Raw genomic sequence first — 21,639 nt, 5'->3', positions numbered from 1 at the left:
TATGTCACCCCTTTCAGCAGCTGATTTTCCTGGAAGGTTAGCCTTGCTTAGTCTTTGAGACAGACAGACAGATGTTCTCTTTCACTTCACATTGGGACAATGACAGTGCTTTATGGGAGCGTCTCTTGCCCCACCTATGAATTTGCTCTCTGTCTTCCATGATTTTCCAACGAGCGACAGAAAGACCAGCACTGTCATTTTGTTTTGTATTACTCATAAAAGCTATTTATAAAATATTCAAATACCAAGGACCGCGATGCCAAATTATATTTCAGTTCTGCCCTCAATTGAAGGGGAAACCCTGCATGGTGTTTTCAATAAATCTATTCAAATGATGCTTTGTATGGTACAAGAACATGATAAGCAGCAGCAATAAATATCTGTTCTCACTGGGTTCTGAAGAGTTCCGAATCTGATGCAGTTACAGAACCCCTAATGCTTTAGAACACAAAATAAGGGTTCCAGAGAGAGCTTGACAAAACCACATGACTGCTTATAAAAAACACAGTGGGATCAGTAAACAACAATACATTTACAATCCATCTGACCATTTTCAATAAAGACAGTATTTTCAAAGTGTTTCCTTCATTCTTTATGAACTCATATTTTTTGAAAAGAGATCAAATCATGTTAATGTTACAAAATGGAAAACAAAACACCTTAAGAGAGCCTGGAATATATAACTTAGTTGGTTCAAGTTTTATAAAATGAACCCTTTAAAGATTATGTGAAAATAAAGCTGCAGTGGTTAATAAGCTTTCTTCCAAAGGGTTACTCAGTTTGAATTGCTGAGATTGCACCTTGCTGTGAAAGGCCAGACTCTGGATTAGTGGAGCGATCGTTTGAGTTATAAAAAGCAAACACATCATTGCTGATCATTCTGGAGTACTGATACAAAGTTTTGTCACCTTTCTTTTCATGTTTCCTACGGCACTATCATGATTCTGTGAACACGAAAGCCAGGATCAAAATTACAAGTTCAAATGTCTCCTGCTTTTACCGGCTTCATAACTGTGCTTTTACACTGTATAGTGGTGTCTACTGTGGTTTGCAAGGATGTTTTTGATATGGCATTTAGCTTTTCTTTCTATTTTCAGATTTCATCGAGTGAGCTGTGCAGTGATGTTCAGTGGAGTGAGAGAGTGCCAGCTGTAGATGCTTTGTGTTTTTATGAAGTGACTCTGTGGTTAGGGTTGCGTTCCCGAGGACTGCACACAGCCTGCTCCCCAGGAAGTGAGTGGGACGAGTGGAGGGGGGGAGGAAGGGGGGGTACGAGGGGTAACTGCTGACTTCATTGCACTGCCCCCCCCCAAGGTTAAAACAGCTGGGCAGACAGCCAGACTTCCTGCAGAAACCATAGCGCTATGAGAGCCTGAGAGAGGGGGGGTGGGGTAAAGAGAGAAAATGGGACAGATATACAAACACATAGAAGCACAGAGAGAGAGCGAGACAGAGACACAAGTAGAGAAAAGGAAAAGTAGACAGGACTAAAAGCAGAGATGAAAGACTCGGTCAGGAGATTTGGGATCTGAAGAGCTCAGCAGCTGAAGAATACTGGGCCCGAGATCTGTTGCAGGCAAGGGAGGGAGGAGAGAGGAGGAGAGAGAGAGAGAGAGAGAAGTACAAATGAAAATGTGAAAACTAAAGCGAGGGATGATCATATCCATATGGGGAGCTGCTGCGAATGAAAACAGGAAGAGAAAAGGCAGAGAAGGAAGGGGGGAGGAAAGACACAAGAGGACAGCAAAACTGCTCAAAGAGAAAGAAAGTAAGAAAAAAAGAATGAAAAACAAATTAAGAGAGGAGTCAGGAGCCACTCCGAGCAGTGTTGGGGTTTGAAGGGGGTGGGGGGGGGTGGGGGGCGCAGTTGATGGGGAAGGAGTTTCAAGGCTAGGTCTAGTGATGATGTGAACCCATACTGTTATCTATTTTTCTCTGAGCTCAAAGTGGCTTCCTCTCCCTGCGCCTGCATTCAGCCAGTGCTTCATTCTACAGACAGGGGCTCGTGACGAGCCATCACTGCAGGATCCTGTCTGCCTGGACTGAGGTGGCAGTGCCCTGGCAATGAACCAAACTTACACCCTTCTGTGGAGATGGACTGCACTCACCTGGAGACAACCTAAATAGTCTTTGTTTAAACAGGAACGATCCACTGATGCAACAGGGATGTCTTAATCCCCATATATGGGAATCTGCGGGGGAACTGAAGACTCATTTAATTGAGTTTGCCAGTGCTAGTATGCATATTTTACTTTCCAGTCTGGAACCAACTTCTCTGCAATGGTATATCTGAAGATTTTAATTTGTGTTTTTGTGTGCACAGTATGGTCTCTATTTTATACCTGCATCCCAAAGACAATTAGACTGCGTATATTCTCTCTGCATTGCTGTTTGGACAAAAAGTAACTAGGACTGATCTCGGCAGCTCTTGATTACACAAAAGGAAGCCAACTTGTGCAGAGCCCAAAATAAACACAGCAGGGCTGGGCTGTGATGGGTTCTGGAGTCGTAGCGTTGCTTCAGACTGGGAGGCAGCAACATGCTGAGTGAAACCAGCCAGGTCTTACCTCGCTCTGGATTGTCACAGGAACTTATTTCAAGCAGTGATTGATCTGCTAGCCAAAGCTTTTAACACATAAATGCAAACTACAATAAATACAACCTGCAACAAATACAAACTACAATACCGTCCACTGTCCTTGGGCTTCCCTTGATATAAACCCATTCAATCCACCAACAACAGGACCACTTTTGAAATGGATACACATCCCAGAGGGCAGGACAAGCAATAACCTTCTGCAGCAATATTTACATTGTACCACTGGGCTGAAGAAGCAGCTCCACTCAATCAAGCAAAAAGAAACTTTGAACTAGCGTTGGGATCTGCACCAGTTCTCATTTACTGTTATTATTATTACTATTATTAGTAGCAGTAGTAGTAGTTGTAGTAGTAAACATAGTGTTGGTAGTTGCATTGATCGTAACAGTATTTCTTTTTTTTTTTATAAACTTCTCTATCTGTATTGTCACACACTGCTCGGCTGGATACCGTGACAACCCTTTTTCTCCGCACCTGGTCTGGCATTGCACTGGTTCAGCCCGATTCAGCCTAGTTCAGCCTGGTTCAGCCTGGTTGGGCCATGGCGACAGCAGCCTGGTACCATCGTGATATCAGCCGGGTGCGGGCCGAGGACTACCTCGCCCGGGCCGGGAGGGACGGCAGCTTCCTGGTTCGGGACAGCGAGTCGGTGCCTGGGGCCTACGCACTGTGTCTGCTGTGAGTACCCAGCGCCAGGCTCGCTCTGTCTGTGTTTATCTCCTGTGTGTGTGCTGTGAGTACCCAGCGCCAGGCTCGCTCTGTCTGTGTTTATCTCCTGTGTGTGTGCTGTGAGTACCCAGCGCCAGGCTCGCTCTGTCTGTGTTTATCTCCTGTGTGTGTGCTGTGAGTACCCAGCGCCAGGCTCGCTCTGTCTGTGTTTATCTCCTGTGTGTGTGCTGTGAGTACCCAGCGCCAGGCTCGCTCTGTCTGTGTTTATCTCCTGTGTGTGTGCTGTGAGTACCCAGTGCCAGGCTCGCTCTGTCTGTGTTTATCTCCTGTGTGTGTGCTGTGAGTACCCAGCGCCAGGCTCGCTCTGTCTGTGTTTATCTCCTGTGTGTGTGCTGTGAGTACCCAGCGCCAGGCTCGCTCTGTCTGTGTTTATCTCCTGTGTGTGTGCTGTGAGTACCCAGCGCCAGGCTCGCTCTGTCTGTGTTTATCTCCTGTGTGTGTGCTGTGAGTACCCAGCGCCAGGCTCGCTCTGTCTGTGTTTATCTCCTGTGTGTGTGCTGTGAGTACCCAGCGCCAGGCTCGCTCTGTCTGTGTTTATCTCCTGTGTGTGTGCTGTGAGCCAGATGCAATACTGGTACAACAGCATTAAACACGAGTACAACCTACTGGTCCCCTTTTAAGGTAGGACTGGAATCCAGCAGATTGTTTTAAAGCACTGTGCTTCTTCAGCCACATGTTTAGAATTTCACTATTTAGAAATGCATTATTAATTATTTATAAGAGATCCATTGCTTTCAGTTGCACAGTGGCTGCTAATTATTTTGATAAGTCTATACTGTTTTATGATTATTATTTTTTATATTAGGTGGATTATGATTTGGGTGTAGTACAGTTTTATTTAGTATTATATATGAATTACAGTGCAATCATAAGAATCTACAGTATGTGTCGGTTTCACTGAAATTCAAACAGCTTTCTCACTCTTCTGCTAGGCTAGAGTTCCCTTCTGTTAATGAAATGAAGAGGTTGTTCGAGTGTGCTGGGAGGATGCTGATTGTGCTCCTGTTTTATTTCCAATTAATTGAGCGTCCTTGAAAGAGTCACAGCCCACTGAAGCCACCGAAGAGTGTGCATCGCCTACACAAGCACTATAGACCAGACTAAACCAGACTATGCAATAACCAGTAGAACAGAGACATGATTTTTCCTAAGAAATGACATTGCATCACATCTGATTATTTTAAACTGACTGTACATGTTTAACTAATCTTTTCAGAAGGGGGGCATTATTGTTGAATTATTTGAGCATCACTGCATGCAAAATGGCAGAGAACACACGTGATTCTGCAGTTCAAAAAGTATGCTGACCCAAATTACTGCAATATCCAATAATTTGGACTTTCATACCAATACATGAATGTGGTCCCTTTCACACAAGTTCATTTTAGGCAACTGTTACATTCATTCCTCAAGAAAAGCATTCAAACTCAATTGGAAATACATTCCAACAGGATTCTTTTGACATTTGAAATGCTTACTATTGAAACAAAATATACAATTAACTTAAAGAAAAGCTTAATGAATGCATGTACAATGCACAGTTTTTTTTTTTTTTTTAAATAAACCTCAACTCACTTTAACAAGCAGGCAAAAATAAATGAATCGCCATAGAACTCCCAGTAAAACTTCATATTTGGGGGGCCACGCCCAACAAAACAAGCTATACTGCAGCTGCAGTTTGAAATGCTTTGGCAGCAGAAACAGAAACAAAGTCCAAACTGAGTGCTGTGGCTCTCCACAGCCAGCACACACACTTTCCACACTTTCTCTGTCCAGCAGCTGGATCACTCTGCCAGCTCCATTCTTGGAATCCGTTTTTTTCATTGCTTTTTTTCTTGTTTAAGCACGCAGCTGTTTTGGCAGGGGAGCCTTCCTGGGCGGGCCACAGTGTTATGTAAATACTTGTTGATGAACAGCATGTGACGATTGCATTGTCCAGGACACTCTTGAGTTCATGATGAATGCCTCACAGTTAAAGGCTTCACGAGAATCATGTGCAGGGAATACAGATATCTGCAACAAATGTCAAGTTAAAAAAAAGTTCACTCCTGGGAGATGTATGAATTTTTGTCCATCTGTAATTGGCTGATGCCTTTATTCGCTTTGCTTTTTCTCTGTCTGGTAGGAGTACTGTCGGATTGAAATGCAAAGCTTGTCAATGTTTTCGTGTGTCTGTGTTTTTGTGGTCATCGTTTGTGTCTGTGTGTCTGTGTTTATTTCTGTGTGCTTGTGAGTCTTTTGTTTATGCAAGATTGCTTGGAATGGAAATTGTTTGGGTTGTCACATTCTCTCTCCGTCTCTGTCTCTCTCTCTCTCTCTCTCTCTCTCTCTCTCTCTCTCTCTCTCTCTCCAGGTTTCAGTGCCATGTTCACACCTATCGAATCCTGCCTGACGAGGAAGGCTTACTGGCCGTGCAGGTGAGTGCGCCACCTAGTCTCTCTCTCACACACAAACACATGGTTGCCTTGCTGTCTTCCGAGTGTAATAATTAGACAACTACGCATGCAGGCGGCATGCTTTTCTGCCTGCGTAAGCTTAACGAAAAGCAAAACATTTATCTATTCATCCACCTGGGAGCAGCACTGCTCAGTGAAAGGGCTAATATCTTAACACCGGGGACACAGTTAATGGACTCCCATTATATGATTCACAACTCCCCTTGCAGTGCATCTCTCCGGACATCATAACAATCTCAAACTACATCGGGAATGCGTAATGGAAACTGTGTACAAGCATCAGGGGCTGTCTCTTTAATGACGGGCATGTACTGCTAATTAATACTAGAGGAATAAAAAAAAACACCATGAAAGTAGACTGGGCTCCATTATGAGGTCAGTGCACAGAATAGGCTTTATAGTGTCTTACCGAGTTAGTAGTGTGATGCTCATAGTGACAGTGAGAATAAAACAGTGCTATAGTCAATCAGTCAGATTCCGTTACTGTTTGCGCTGGTAAAATGGGAGTAATTTGTTTCTTAGGTGTATAGTCTGTGATATTAAACATATTTTCAGTTCTGAGCCCTGCTCACAAAGTTTTAGCAACGATTTAAAGATTACTTTTTATATAGCTTGTTTTATTGCATTGAATAAAGTTTAATATTTTTTAAACTGTTCCAGACTGTTCTTGAAGAATCCAACTGTTCTAGAAATGAACACCAGTCTAGAACACTTACATGGTGATTAAACTAGGGCACACCCTGTACAGTAGGAGGTACAAAGACCCACCAAAGTCTTAATTTCACATTCGTCTAGGATTTATAAAATGCGTCTATGAGTTGGCTGGCTGAACACATTGTGATAATTCCGGAAAATTGATGATGGTCCAAGCAATCCACTTCACCTGGTGATACAAACTTAATCAGGCCTTTCCAGTCCAAACACCTCCATCCCATTACTGCGCTCAGATAATCTGCTTGTGTATGTTCCATTAATTAACCTGGCAATTTATTTCTATATTTAAATTGATCAGGTTGGAAACTTAAAGCAAATGGTAAAGCACATACCAAGTATGGTGCAAGAAACGTAGTTAAAAGCAAAGTAAAATGCCAAGTTAGCATGTGGTACAGGGGAGTTCTGTAAGTGCAGGGGATGGTACTTCTGCTCTTCTAGCCGCGGTTCTGGTTGCGATTATTTGCATTCTGGCTTTATTTAGTCCTGTTTGCATAAACCAGGAGAATAAATAGAACCATGCTGAGAAAAAGTCTGCAGTCAACAGATAGATATTTTTGTAGAGGCTGTCGACCGCAGGGCACCGAGAGGAAAGGTGTCACACCCTTTAAAGTGGGTTAGTGATTTCTGTAGCAAACTGGTTCACTCGGCACGGCTGCTATCTGGATCAGGATGTGGGAACCAGTTTGAACTCAGTAGGGCCTCAAACAGCGGTCTGGGGGGACTTGGTTTTATTTGAATTTTCTTTTGATATGGGACAGTCAGGCTGTTACACTAGAGTATTTTTTAATATGCAAATTCTGTCAACAAGGTAGACATAAACAAGAAGAACACGTTTTTGTTTACCAGTTTTGTAACATAGCAATGACCTTTTCTATTGTCAATAAATGTGGTGTTAGTTTTGAAAGAAAAAACGTTAATATGGCTGCAAGACTTATTTCAAAATAGCCTTTTTACTTGATTTATCACATCTGGGCGAGGCATAAAAACGATAGTGAAACCGCACTCGAAAAATTTACCATCTCAGACATTTAATTAAGGCGCATGTGAGCAGTCCGAAGCTGTTTCTTATTTGTTTAAGTTAAATTGCATTTTTTCAGCCTTCGTTAATGAAGATTTGGAGTAAATGGCTTTGAGACTCTGGCCCATTGAGTGTATTAGTCTAGTGAACTGAATTATAGACACAGTGGGCACCGCTTTTACTTTAGTCTTGTTCACAAAATGCACCTTCGCGATGCAATCAAAAGCCAGCCTGCCAGCTGAACTCTGTCTTGGTCTCTGCAGACGACGCAGGGGGTGCAGGTGAACTGTTTCCGGACGCTGGCGGACCTGGTCTCGGGTTACCAGCAGCCTCACAAGGGCCTGGTGATCCCCCTGCTGTACCCCGTGGGGAACGAGAGCGAGGCGGGTGACGACGGCTCAGGTAAGGGAGGGACGCTGGCTGAGAGCTCTTTAAAGAATTAAATGCAGTTTGGAATGTATGTTTCTCTCAACAGTTTCACTAAGAGCAAATTTCAGTTAATTTGTAAATGAATCCGCTTGAAACAGCCCACTCTTTTTGCAGTTGGGAGTGATATAGCAATTGTAATGTTGATTTTATGGAGCAATGATGCTTGCAAGATGACTACAAGACCCTGACTTTAGCTGTGCAAGTAATTCTTTCTACTGCACTTCCTGTTGTCTTGCTCACCTCTTTGCTAATCACATCCATCTGAAAGGTACTTTAAAAAATGATAGCATAATAATGTTTGAAAAACAGTCAAATGAAACAAGACTGCGGATTTGCGTTAGAGAGATGGTTGTATTTCCCTAGATGGGGAGGATGAGAGACCCGGTCCAGCCTGGTCCCAGAGTGCAGTGCAGGCCAGTCCCAGCAGTGCTGTTACAGGGGACTCTCGTCCCCCGCTCCCTACGCAGACCTCCATCCCCGTCCTCCTCCAACAGCGGCTGCAGGAGCTGAGCCCCCCCAGGTACATGCTGGTTTGAGACGGACCCCCGACTGCTTTGATTCCCCAGTTACTAGAATGCTATGCCACCCGGTGTGCCAGGAGAAAAGCACAGCTTCCACATGACCCAATTCTTCTGTTTATTGTTAAGCATTTTAAACAAAATAACACTGGTGAGTTCAGAGTTTTGGAAAGAAATTTTGACTAACCTGATCTCTAACACCACACGTAACAATATAACAAGTGATATTAATCTTATTTCTGAAATACGTTAAACTGTTATTTTTTCAGATATCCCATTACAGGGAATAGCTGCATCTCCATTTTAAACCTGTATACTGTCCAACTTCTGATGGAATTGCAATTACCCTTCCAATGACCAGACAATTAAAACCTTACAAAGGCTGCGGGGAGATCCAGCACTGCAATGGTTCTGATTGGCTGCTGTGTCCCTGTAATTACAGTGGGGCGAACAACCTGATTGGCTTGGCAAGTGAGTACCTGCGCACCCAGCTACACCTGGACCTGGAGGGAGTGAGGAACGGGAACTCGAACCTGCAGCACTTCAATAAGGCTCTGGGGGCTGCCTGTGGAGGGCTGCACAGGTAACAATACAGAGAGCTAAAGGCACAGTTCAAGTCTATACCAACACATTGCAGGATCACAGACCACAGTGCATCTCTATACACAGAGTGACAGAGGGCAGAGTGTGTGTTATATGAGGCTATAAACACATTTAGGGCATCTGATGGAGAAATGCAAATGCAAGGCGCGTTCTTGACCAACTAACGTGGTCATTTTTTTTAAAATCTAGAGTTTGGGAGACACGGTTATGCCAAAAAGATGTTTGTTGCACTAGATGCCTCATTATCATTCTTGAATATATTTATGAACAGGTTATGTATCTGAAAATAGGTAATGAGGGCCAGAACCTCACAAGCATTGTGTCCTGCCACTGCGTATTGACAGCAGCACCAAAGGAAACGTGTGCCACTTGATGGAGCTGGTGTTAAGAGCTGAGCAGACACTTTGCAGGTGTTGCTTGTGTTACACAAGTACAAGTACAAGTACAAGTAAGTCTAGCAACTCAAGAGCTTCTCCTGAATTCAGGTCAGAGCACCGTATCCCAAACAATGACTGAAAGGTTTGAGTAATTCAATTAAGAACCACTTGGCATGATTTGGAAACTCATGTAAAGTAAGGAAATGGAATGTCAAGGTCCTCTTGTACTAAACACACTGTTGTTTCTCCTGGTTCCTGCTCCCTGCCCTTAGTGAGATTGACCTAACCCTGTCCAGTCTGGAGACCCTGGCCAAGGTGTTTGACGATGCAAGCCCGTCCCTTACCTCGGCTAAGACACAGGTAGGACGCGCTTTATTAATTTACACCAACCTTCGAAGTAGTAGTGGTGGTAATATCCTCTATTTAATTTGCTCTTCATAAAATAAACTTGGCAATGTGTATCTGTATCTACCTGGATAAAAAAAGCCCCTCAAGTGGAATATAGCTTGTGCTAGAAACGATTTACCACGTGACCCTGTCATGCCCTTTCTCTAACTCCCCTCACAGGGTGTGCCAGGAGGGGGAGCCTCAGATCTGGGGAGCCTCATCACTAAGATCTCCTCCCTGAACAGTCTGCTGTCCTCACTGGAGAGAAAGGTACTGGGATAAAAAATGGAAAAAAGAAACAAACAAAAACACGAAAATCAGCAAACCAGTTTGAAGAGAGGGTTCCTAATTGTGGGTGATGGCATTCTCTCACTTGTTCCTTTTCTTGGTCAGGTGCTGAAGGCCCTACAGGAGGCAGTGTCCAATCACAGCCTGACAGTGCCGCCAGCCCCGCCCACTGGGACCGCCGCCATCGCTCGCACAAACGCCAGAGCCATGCCTGTTCACACGTTCCAGGTAATCTTTCTACCTGTTTGTATGCATTGATCAGGTCAGTCTGTCTGGTGAAGGTGTGTCACTCTGTCTGTCTTTCTGTCCAGGTGAAGGTGGGTCGTGCTGGCAGGCTGGCTCTGCATATCGATGTGGACGGAGGGAGGCTGATCTTCGATAAGAGACCTGGGGCCTCACACGAGGAATGCATCTCGCACGACAGGAGTGAGCGTGTGCTTTATCTGACACGATCGTTGCGTTCGTTGACATAACGGGGGAGTGACAATAATAGCCAACGAAATAGAACATGGTAAAGGAATTATTATTAAAAAACATTCTTCTTCTTCCTATCTGTAATCTCTCTCTCTCTCTCTCTCTCTCTCTCTCTCTCTCTCTCTCTCTCTGCTCAGTCCTGCAGCTGGTGAAGTACCGGAGTGCTCAGAACCGGCTCCGGATGGTCCTGGACTCCCAGAAGAACCAGCAGAGAGAGGTCATGTTTGAAAACGCCCGGGTGAGTACGGGACTACACAACAACGACACTGACATCTAGATCCTTTTCCTTTTCCGAATGGTTAGTTACAGCACATTCTTTTCATCTCACTGCCCTGCACCTCAAAATATTTCTAAAACACATGGTGTTCTTGGTTTTTAGAACCAAGAAATCCTTGAACCCGTATCTTTCTTCTGGTGAGCAGAGTGACATTGCAAGACAACCTGCTCGCAACGGCTCTTGTTTAGTAAGTGATGATTCCAATGCCTGTGCTCTTGGTCTCTCTGCAGAAGAGGGAGGCGTTCTGCCAGCTGCTCCAGCTCATGAAGATGAGGCACTCCAAGCAGGACGAGCCAGATGTCATCTCCGTCTTCGTGGGCACTTGGAACATGGGTAACCCTGGGGATGAAGCTCTGCTTCCAGGAAGAGGGGTCTTGGTCAAAATCAATTACAGGCCAAATCCGTGCTACCTAAATTCATTCAGAATAACCCCCTTAAATAAAGTCTTATTGTATGTGTTTCTGTTTCCCTCATGTGTGACCGATCTGAAAATGCTTAAAAAAACAATAACTAATGTTTCAATGCAGCAGTATGTAGTATTTTCGTTACTATGGCGAGCCATGCCATACAAAACAAATCCTCTCCTCTCCTCTCCTCTCTCTCCCCCGCCTCAGGCAATGCCCCTCCTCCCCGTGGCCTGACCTCTTGGCTCACCTCAACTGGTCTGGGACGTGTGCAGGACGAGACCACAGCGGCGCTGCCCCATGACATCTATGCCATTGGAACACAGGAGAACACTCTGGGCGAGCGGGAGTGGGCCGAACACCTGAGGGGGGCTCTGCGGAGCATCACCGACATCGACTTCAAAGTGGTCAGAAGCATTCCGCACAGGGGGGGCTATACAGTGTGTAAAGCAGCACGGTCAATCTGACCTGTTATAGTTCACCAGAGCACTTTCAGTATGACTTCAAAACTGCCTACTGGGCATGCAATCAACGAAGGTCTGTTTCACACCTTGATAGAGGGCCAAGAGAACACCATCTAACAACCTAACTAATAGCATCAAAACACTTCAAAATTCAATGGGACCTTAAGGTGTTATATACTGTAGAGGGGGAGGGTTTTCAGTCCTGAGAAATTGATTTTTATTGGCAGAATGCTGCCGACTGATACTGGAAAAGGTCTTTCCTTCAGAGTTCCAGTCCCTGCTGTGACGGCCTGCATGTCCATGTCCTTCCTGCAGGTGGCGCTGCAGTCTCTTTGGAATATCAAACTGGCGGTGCTGGTGAAGCCGGAACACGAGCACCGCATCAGCCATGTGGGCACCTCGAGTGTGAAGACTGGCCTGGGCAACACGTTGGGTATGAGAGAGAGTGTGGCAGCGTGTGTGTGTGTGTGTGTGTGTGTGTGTGTGTGCGTGTGTGTGTGTGTGTGTGTGTGTGTGTGTGTGTGTGTGTGTGTGCGTGTGTGTGTGCGTGCGTGTGTGCGTGCGTGTGTGTGTGTGTGTGTGTGTGTGTGTGTGTGTGTGTGTGTGAGTGCTTATTCTTGAGAACATTGAGTAACTTTAAAAAGTTAATATTTGTTACAAAGTGGAGTTTTTTTGTTGTGGACATCGTTCTGGGTTAAGGACACTGCGCTTTCTGTTGCTGGCCCTCGGTCTGTTGATATAATTTGCGTGTCAGATACGTTTAACATTGCTATAGACTCATCATCCCAGGATAATGGTTCTTAACAAGCTGCTGCTGCTGCGTGTGTTTCAGGGAATAAGGGAGCAGTCGGGGTCTCCTTCCTCTTCAACGGGACCTCCTTTGGCTTCGTCAACTGCCACCTCACCTCCGGCAGTGACAAGACAATCAGGTAAAAACGACAAAACTGACCTGGAACAGGATAACAACACAGGCTTGATGAGAAGCCCCTAGCTTCCTAGGCTGTTGAGACATTGATAAAGACATTATAATATTCCTTTAGTATTACTACATAAACTGGCATGTCTGCTTTTATAGTCATGGATGAACTACATGTATTATTAACGTATTATATGTGGAATATATATTCAAATGAATGTTATTTTGTTAGAGGCTCTGGCCTCACCTGCCTGTTTCAGGTAGCGGCAGCCCTTCACAAGGTTTCTGTCCGTTTGTTTGATTAATAGTTCTGTGGTTTTCCAAACATGCAGGAGGAACCAGAACTGCCAGGACATCTTGCGCCTGCTGTCTCTGGGGGACAAGCAGCTGAGTGCCTTCGACATCAGCCTGCGCTTCACTCACCTCTTCTGGTGCGGAGACCTCAACTACCGGCTGGAGCTGGACGTGGAGGTACACCCCTGTCTGCCTGTTTGTCTAGACGCAGCCCCACACTTCTTTCCTCTAACTCTGGGACTCTGTGTCGCCCCCTGCAGGAGATCCTGAGACACGTCACCAAGCGAGAGTTCGAAGAGCTGATGTGTGCTGACCAGCTGACCCGCGAGCGTGACAAGAGGAAGGCCTTCCTGCACTTCAGTGAGCGGAGCGCCCTCTTCCTCTTCCTCTCGCGCTGTGACCTTCTCTCTGTAGCACAGTTCAGTAAGGCTTAGTGAGAGCTTCATAAAAACCCTGGTAAACCATGGTAGTCTTTGTTCAGTGGAAAAAAGCTTGAAAAACAGCATAGTGTTAAGCAGGGTAAACTGTTTCAGGTCTACATGAAGAAATCCAACCAAATTAGTTAGAAGTGATGATGCCATGTGTTCCTTTGTACCTTTGTGAGGCTTACAGACAATCTTAATTCTAATGCATTTCAAATAATACCAGACAAAGTGGATTGACTGCCGTCATCTGCTCTGACCAGCCAGTAAATCCCTTTCAATACCGCTGAATGGGAGACTGCCCTTGAGACTGCCCTTGAGACTGCCCTTGGTTAATTCAGCTTTCTCTTTCTGCAGATGAAGAGGAGATCGCATTCCCGCCCACCTACCGTTACGAGAGGGGGTCCAGGGACTGTTACCTGTGGCAGAAATACAAGACCACTGGGGTGAGGCTCCTACACAGCGATCACAAATTACAAGACAAACACGTTTCATTTTGTATTACAAAACCTTGAGGTGCATTGCTTCGGAGCAAAGATCAGGGTGCTTTTGCTCAGTAACTACCCCACGCAATACTTCTGTCATTTCTTACTAGTACCCTCTCCACTGTAGTACTGTGGCTCAATCAATGGTGTTGTAGCCTTTTGGTATCATAATATATTGTGGGTACCGTTATATTTCCCAACACTCCTCAGAGTGCTTTGATATACTTTGAGAAAGTATTACTCCTACAATTCAAAGAAGTGGAAACCAAAGCTTAAAAAATCCACTTCCACATGTCTTGCTACTGCAAATTTGATAAGTTTAGTCACTAGTTCCCATTTCATTGTGACAAAAACCTTTTCTTTCTTTGCTCTGCTTTTTTTAACTGTCATAATACAATGCTCATAATAAAAACACATGGCTGCTTTCTGGTACCCAATCTCTTTGTAGGCTGTAGGTCACATGGACTGATTGAAGCCAGACCATTAGAGAGCTAACTGACCTACAAAATAGGAAGCACGTTCTTAAGCATTTGAAATATGTACGCACCCTGTAGTACAATACAACCTTTACTTATAAAACGTGTGTTAGAATTGCATTTGCATGTGGACAGCAGCTGGACAGTAATGCGCGTCTCTTTCCGTTGTCTCTGTCTGAAGGTGCGGATCAACGTCCCCTCGTGGTGTGACCGCGTGCTCTGGAAGTCCTACCCAGAGACACACCTCGTCTGCACCTCCTACGGTGAGTCTGTGCTGAGCCGCTAACGCAAGAGCCTGGTCATGAGAAATCATTTTGCTTGCGTTCTTGTTTATAGAGAATCACGCTTGCTCGGGTATTCCCAGAAGCAGACACAGTGATTGGAAATGACATGTTTACATGATTTCAGCAAACAGGAAATGATGATGGCATGGGCCTAGCTCAGGACAAGCTGTACAGTTCATCAGACCAAAGTTATGTTTTGAAGAATTTCTCAGCAATATAAGACGTTCCCTTCTTGAACAATAGTTGAAAAAGGCACAGCAAATACATTCAAAATGCATTTGAGGATGTCCTTAAAAGAAATCCTAATGCTAACTTTTACTGTTTAATTCCTATGATGTAATACCAATAAAATATCAAATCAACATCTCCCAACGGGCTACAATTGCCATTTCATACCCTGTGGAACTCCTCTCCTGTTCTTCAGGCTGCACTGATGACATCACCACCAGCGACCACTCCCCTGTCTTTGCCTCATTCCAAGTCGGAGTGACATCACAATTCGTCTCGAAGAAAGGTGAGGCCACGCCCCCAGCTCCCCAGTCTGTAGAGCTGTTTAGACACTGCCCTATTTGGCAGCATACAGTTTAAACTCTTAGGGAGGCAGCCTTTAAGTCAAGCAGACAAACATTTTTGCAAGTGCATTCTTCAGTGTACTGGAAAGAAACCCTAGAGATATCATCTGCCCCCTGCTGGTGAGGCTGTCCTTTAGAGTCTTAGTCAGGGGTCCCATTTGTCCTCTCTCTTCCTGTGCAGACCCGGGTTTGAGTGTGGAGCGAGCCTGCATTGAGCTGGAGGGGATTGAAGCCATTGTGAAGACCGCCAGCAAATCCAAGTTCTTTATTGAATTCCACTCCTGCTGCCTGGAAGGTAGGGGGCGCTGTTTGGCTGCTCTTACAACAACAATGAGATACTGTTTGTGTGGGTTTAAAGGATGCATTTCTAAAATCATATCTTGGACCTGATTATTAATCTCTTAGGAGTATTTGTATTTAGGAGTGTTACAATATTAATATTAATTACAATTCCCACATGTAACACTATGTTTAACACTTTACTCCACGTTGTATTATAAACATACCAACTGTAATTCTAAAACAAACAAGAACTACTTACAAGAGCCCTCAGTTCAATGTGTGAGTAGTTTATTTCTGGCTTGGTAACTATTAATTGTGCTGCTAATGATTTGGTGTAAACATCTCTGAGAATCCATCTCAGGGCGTCACACAGCATGTTTCTGCTGTGACCATCCTTACGCCCCCTGGATCTGATGTAATATTGCTGCTGTCCTGTGCCCTGTACAGAGTTCAGGAGGTCGAGTGAGAATGATGCTCAGAGCTGTGAGGTGACTGGATTCTTGAAGCTGGGCTGGTCAGCCAAACAGCTACCCAAGGTGAGCAGAGATCCATGCTTGCAGCACTGCGCCAGTGTGACTCCGGCAGTGCAATACCCTGACTATATTACACCCCCTCTCTTCAGCTCACCCCGATCCTGCCTGACATGGAGTACCTCCAGGATCAGCACTTGCTTCTCTCTGTCAAGTCCTGTGATGGATACGAGTCATACGGTGAGTGCAATCATTATCAATATTGCCATTCCATACAATGGTAGTAGAAAACGAATCCTGGGCTTCCTTTTCAATTTAATGACACATGACAAACTTATTTATAGCTGAACTCCCAACTACAGCGCCGGTCAATGGCACAGCTGTTTGATGAACTCCTGCTGATTGATTGATGTCTGGTCTAGAATCTATCAGCTATTCAGATGCCAGTCCTATGATATTCCATGCGTACATTTGCAAGCCATTATAGAGCTGTGTGTCAATGCTGTACGCCTTGGCTCTGCCTCCACCTGCAGGTGAGTGCTGTATTGCGCTGCGTTCCCTCATCGGCAGCACTGCCCAGCAGTTTGAGATGTTCCTGACTCACCGGGCTGAGGAGATGGGCTCCATTCGCGGGCGTGTTCGTGTTTACGTGCCAAAGGACAGGCGCGGAACGAGAGAGAGGATCTATGGTAATCCCAGTCACTCAGAGGCACACCTAATTGGGGCTGTTTGCAGAATGCTGATCCTTTCAGAAGGTTCCTCTTTTTGAAGTTGCTGTTGCAAACTTCCATATTGAAGCAGATGCATCCTGAGTCAATGACATGCCGGGCAGACCAGAGGGGTGATGCTGTGGTTAAGACTTCCTTGCCTTGGATGAGTCACGTCAAGACCCTAATGAACATGCATTTGAAATTGATTAGAGTTAAGGGATAAGGCAGTGTGGCTATGGGGATTAAAGAGGAGGGACTGGGAGGCAGTGTGGTCTGCTTTCTTTTAGTTTCACTGGTATCAGTCTGATTGCAATGGCTGTCTATGTAGCTATTGTTAATGTCTTCATGTGCTCTATTTTTCGCCTTCTGAATGCTCGTCTCCGCAGAGTGCTTCTGCTTTGAGAAGGATGATAACGGGGAGGTGAGAGGTGGGCTGTCTCCCCAGACACCCCTCAGCCACGGTGCAAGGTGAGGTTCACGGTATTGCCCTACACGCTGACAGGAGTACATTTTAACACAGGATTTCAATGCATGTAAGGTTCCGTTAGAATCAAAGCCGTGGCTAGCTTTATAATGAATATTTGAAGGTAGAATTGTGATGGCAGACCAATGTAGTTTTTAAATGCTTAGTACTCACACCTCCAGCCCCAGTGATCTGCGTTATCAGAGCGGTAACTCTTTGCTTGTTTCTTGTTTCAGCAACGCTCCAGCCTCCTCTGAAACCCCCAGCAGCTACACCAACCCTGCCTACTTCATATTTGAGGCGGTCGTCCCGCCACAGAAAGGGCCCCCAGAGGGGGGGCGAGCTCCACCAGCCAGTGAATCCCAGCCAGTGTGGCACAAAGACCCCACACTGCACCCCAAACTGCTGACACAGGACAGCAAATCTCCTCGCAGAGCCAACTTTGCTGAAATTGAAATCCCGGGGTACACCCCTCACTACCAGAGCCCCCGAGAATGCACATCGCAGCCCGGCTCCTCCTACCAGCTCTTCCCTGCCAAGGACCAAGCCCCAGTGAGCACAGCCCAGCCCAGAGCAACACCAGAGACCAGCCTGTATAGCGACCAGTCCTTACAGTACAATGCCTCTTTGTATAAGGATCTGCCCTCTCTGAATAGGGACCAGCAGAACTACTATATGAAACATGCTGATGTGTATGAAGAGCAGTCTTCATTCTATAAGGACCTGCACAAACTGAATAAGGACCCACCCCTTTTCTATAAGGCCCAAGTCAAGAACCTGCCTCCGAGGCACTCCCGAGTTAAGACTGCTGCTCCCTGGATCGTGGAGCCTCAGTTTGGAGGCAATGCGGGAGACCACTCCCTCACCGCGCTCCAGATTGCCAAATCACTCAGCGAAGTGGACTTCCAGCCAATCAGAAGCGAGTATTCAGTCCCCAGGGGGCGGGGGCGGGGGCCGGTGTTTGGAGTCCCTGCTTTCTCTGCTGTGTGGAGTCGAGGAGGCTGCTGGGAGCCCCACCTAGGACAGCGAGAGGTATTGAGAGAAACATTCTCACTGTTATTGTAGGGGCTTTCATCTTTACCTTTCATTTTAGGTGCATCAGAGCGTGCGAATGATCAATGAATCGATTTCATTAGATTGTACTGATAGCCGACAGCAAAACAGTCAAACACTTTACCATTAACATGAAGCTCTAAAATACCTTTTTCGTTACCTTTTTAATATTAACTAATTATATTAATAGGTTCACAATTAGTTTTTTTAACGAATAAAGCTGATAATACAACATTCATAATCGATTAAATCCCTTATTATTATAATTATTATTATTATTATTATTATTATTGCTGCGGTAGTTGTTAATATTGCTGTCGTGATTCTGTCTGTCGTCCCTGTGTGTAGGCGCTGGCAGTGCGAGGTGTGCCAGGGACAGTGGGGGAGTGGCTCAGGGTGCTGGGGCTGCAGCGCTACGAAGCGGGACTCAGCCTGAAGGGCTGGAATGAGCTGGAATACTTCAGGTGAGGGTCCGGCTCCTCTAGGACCAACAGGGCTCCCGTCTAAAGATACTCACTTTCCAGCCCAGCCCAGCAGGGGGACGGATTTCAATGGAAACCAGAACTGCTGAAAAGAGAAGAATCCGAGTGACTGGTTTTCAAACTCTGAGCAGTACTGGGAGTGCCTGATCTAACAGAATGGTTTTCTATTTTGTTTGCAGTGACATCACTGAAGAGGACTTGCTGGAAGCTGGGGTGAGGATCCCCGCCCATAGGAGGGTGATCCTGGAAAACCTTCGTGAAATCTGGGATTAGCGATTGGAGTTGTGGAAATAGCAACTGCACTAGGATTGACCTCTTTCTCATCGTGGCTCGTGTGTCTGTGCTTGAATGAGCCGAAGAGACTATCATTGGAGCTCTGCAAGTTTTTATTCTTCCCTGTGTTGGAGAGATATCATCTCCCTGTGGCCTGTTATCTGTTCACTGGGAAATAGACATCCAGTCCTTATTGAATTGTATTCAAGTGGCTGTGGTTGGTTTCATCATGCAGACAGCCAGGCTTATCCTAATTCGTCCCCTGGCCCCCCTGTGTCATGCATGATCTGTTTCTGATATCTCCTACTGTTTTGAAATTAAATGCTACATTTACCTAATATTCATTTCCAGTACAAGGGTGTGCATTTCTTTATCAGGGATTAGAGCTGACCTTGTTTCACAGCCACCCTTGCAATTACTTCTGTTTTATAAGCTAGCCACCCACACCCACCCACCTCCGAAGCGTGTGCCGTCAGCTGACCGCTTCTTGTCACTCTGCAGATTCATCATGCAGCCACCTCAGAGCTACGGCGTCGGAGGACAACATAACTCTGGGCAGCTTAAAGGCAAGTCCACAGACGCCCTGCCAGACTACAGGGGTTACTGGTGTGCGGTGATCTGGGGACACACCTGTTTGTTCCCATTATTGAGGAGATTCTCCTTATGGAGGAGATAAGAGGGTGGTTGGGAGAGTCACCTGTTTGAGTTCAGTCTTTATCTTTATGGGACTGTGTCAGATGCAGGCAGTAAAACACATTTTACACAATCATGCCTTTTCTTGCCAAACTCTGTCACAAATGGAAATCTTTGCCTCTTTAACTGTCCTGTGTTGGACTGCTGGAGCGTGTGATTGGTGCTCAGCTGCTTGCCCTATAGCAGGGATACAGTAGGATCAGTGCCCATGTGGGCTCCCCAGTATCGCCTCAAGCTGCCCTGCTATACTGTCTTACACTAAGAAAGTTTTACAAGGGAGGTTAACAAGTCTTAGCTTTTGAGTTGAACTGTAGCCTTGATAAAAGGGGAAACTGATTTGCTTTTGCAAGCTAAACAGTTTCGATGTGTATTAATAAAGCTGAAGAACCTGCACAGCCCTGAATAGACAATCATGTTTTGTTTTACTGAGCTTCTGCTCTGGCACAAAACTATTCTTTTAAAAGGAAATTCAAAGGGTTACTGAATTAATGCCTATCTTTTCACCAAGGAAAAATTCCACATTATTGCTGCAAAGGGAGAAACAAACAACTCCAAAGTACTTAAGAGAACTCCAATTACATTGTTTAGCAGGCAGGCAGGCAGGAAGGCAGGCAGGAAGCAATCCTCAGCACATTCAAATGCTCTCATCATCAACTTCCCCTAATCGGCAAGCCTGACACTTCTCAAATTCAGTTCCACTTTGCGTCTGGGGTTATCCAAACTTGCAATGGGAATTGACAAAGGCTCCCACCATTGTAAACACTGGAGAAAGTGTTTAATTGTGCTTATACGCTGTGACCATTTAAAAATAGAAAAAGGGTCGATTTTCAAATACACACACAGTACCAGCCACCTAGAAAATCCAGGTACATTGACTGAGGAAACAGAGACCTGGATGGTGACTTTAGGAGATAGAAATGTAGCTCTAAGGAACTGATTGGAATCTTAATGGAAGAGGCTTAAGAATCTCTTGTTGAATTAATCTTGGACAGTACTGGGAGTTATATGAGTGACTCAGTGTCCTGTGTGATTTTTTTTTTTCTGGTTATCAAAATTAGATAAATAAATGACTTAAACACACAAACTGTCTTCAGTTCTGGAGCACAACGAACCTGGGAAGTGTGAGCGAACGTTTTAGGTCAGCAGCAGTTACTGATTACAAGCGAATGCCTGAGTCCTCAGGAGGCGAATTCCAGCTGCTATCTCCCAGGGGTCAGTGACTTTCTCATAGGAGAATGATTGAAATGGTCCTAGCAAGACTGTGTGTTCTGATAAGTCAGCCGCTGCTCTTTGAATCTAGCTGCCCTATGCAGTGTATTGCCAGGAAGACGGAAGAAAGTGGCAGCTCACAATATGGTGCTGGCTGTTGCTGCTATGACAACACTGATGCAGCCAATATTACAAGTATCTACAGTGTGGCAGACAGCTACTGAAGAGCAGCCCCTGAACTCCTGCATTTACTGTAAAAAACAGTCAAAAAGAAAGTGAAACGTGGAGCTCCTTGTCTGTGTTTGTGTTTATAAACACCTCTGTTTACTGTTTCGCTCTGGGTAGTCGTCTGCTAATGTGGAGTCCTTCTCTTAAGTCAGTTCCTTGTTCCTGTCAGGGGTTTGAGGGCAGGGCTTCTTTTAGTCACTCAGATCTTGTGGATTTGTTTTTTTACTCTCCTGTAGGTTGAAATTGATATTCATCAATCTGCATCCTATTGACAGTGCTACAGTATGCAGTTTTGCAGTTTGTCCCACTGCATGCTAATGAATGCCTTGTCTCCACTAATAGAGTTGGTATCTTACATGAAAAAGCAGTTGAGTGACACCTTGGTTGAGTCCTAATTACAAACTACTGCCTGTTATTAGCATTGAATACACCACTTACTGGAAAAAAGATAGGAGGTTTCTTCTGCAGATTTTGAAATATTTCATGCATTTCTCCCAGCAGACAGTTATAGTGCTGAGCACTTGTCTCAGTTCATTTTAGTGCTGCTAAAAAATATGCATTTGTAAACAGTCAGGATATTGTGAATTACT

At 45.2% G+C, this 21,639-nt stretch overlaps 1 protein-coding gene across 1 annotated transcript; it reads left to right on the top strand.

Moving 5' to 3' along the window:
• The first annotated feature begins 1,305 nt into the window (after positions 1-1,305).
• On the top strand, positions 1,306-21,011 carry LOC121295600 (phosphatidylinositol 3,4,5-trisphosphate 5-phosphatase 2B-like). The gene is made up of 28 exons (XM_041220453.1): positions 1,306-1,768; positions 3,099-3,277; positions 5,682-5,745; positions 7,780-7,918; positions 8,309-8,465; positions 8,906-9,046; positions 9,716-9,803; positions 10,011-10,100; positions 10,224-10,346; positions 10,430-10,544; positions 10,730-10,830; positions 11,100-11,202; positions 11,484-11,680; positions 12,053-12,170; positions 12,570-12,666; positions 12,986-13,124; positions 13,208-13,307; positions 13,727-13,815; positions 14,512-14,593; positions 15,039-15,128; positions 15,368-15,481; positions 15,916-16,004; positions 16,091-16,178; positions 16,472-16,627; positions 17,035-17,116; positions 17,348-18,143; positions 18,513-18,628; positions 18,826-21,011. Exons 2-28 carry the CDS (start codon positions 3,141-3,143, stop codon positions 18,917-18,919), a joined length of 3,705 nt encoding a protein of 1,234 aa, XP_041076387.1. The 5' UTR covers positions 1,306-1,768; positions 3,099-3,140; the 3' UTR covers positions 18,920-21,011.
• Positions 21,012-21,639: the final 628 nt, after the last annotated feature.

Source organism: Polyodon spathula, chromosome 20 (genome assembly GCF_017654505.1).
Source record: "Polyodon spathula isolate WHYD16114869_AA chromosome 20, ASM1765450v1, whole genome shotgun sequence".
In the NCBI taxonomy this organism is placed as follows: Eukaryota; Metazoa; Chordata; class Actinopteri; order Acipenseriformes; family Polyodontidae; genus Polyodon; species Polyodon spathula.
This window is presented reverse-complemented; position numbering and strand designations above follow the sequence as displayed.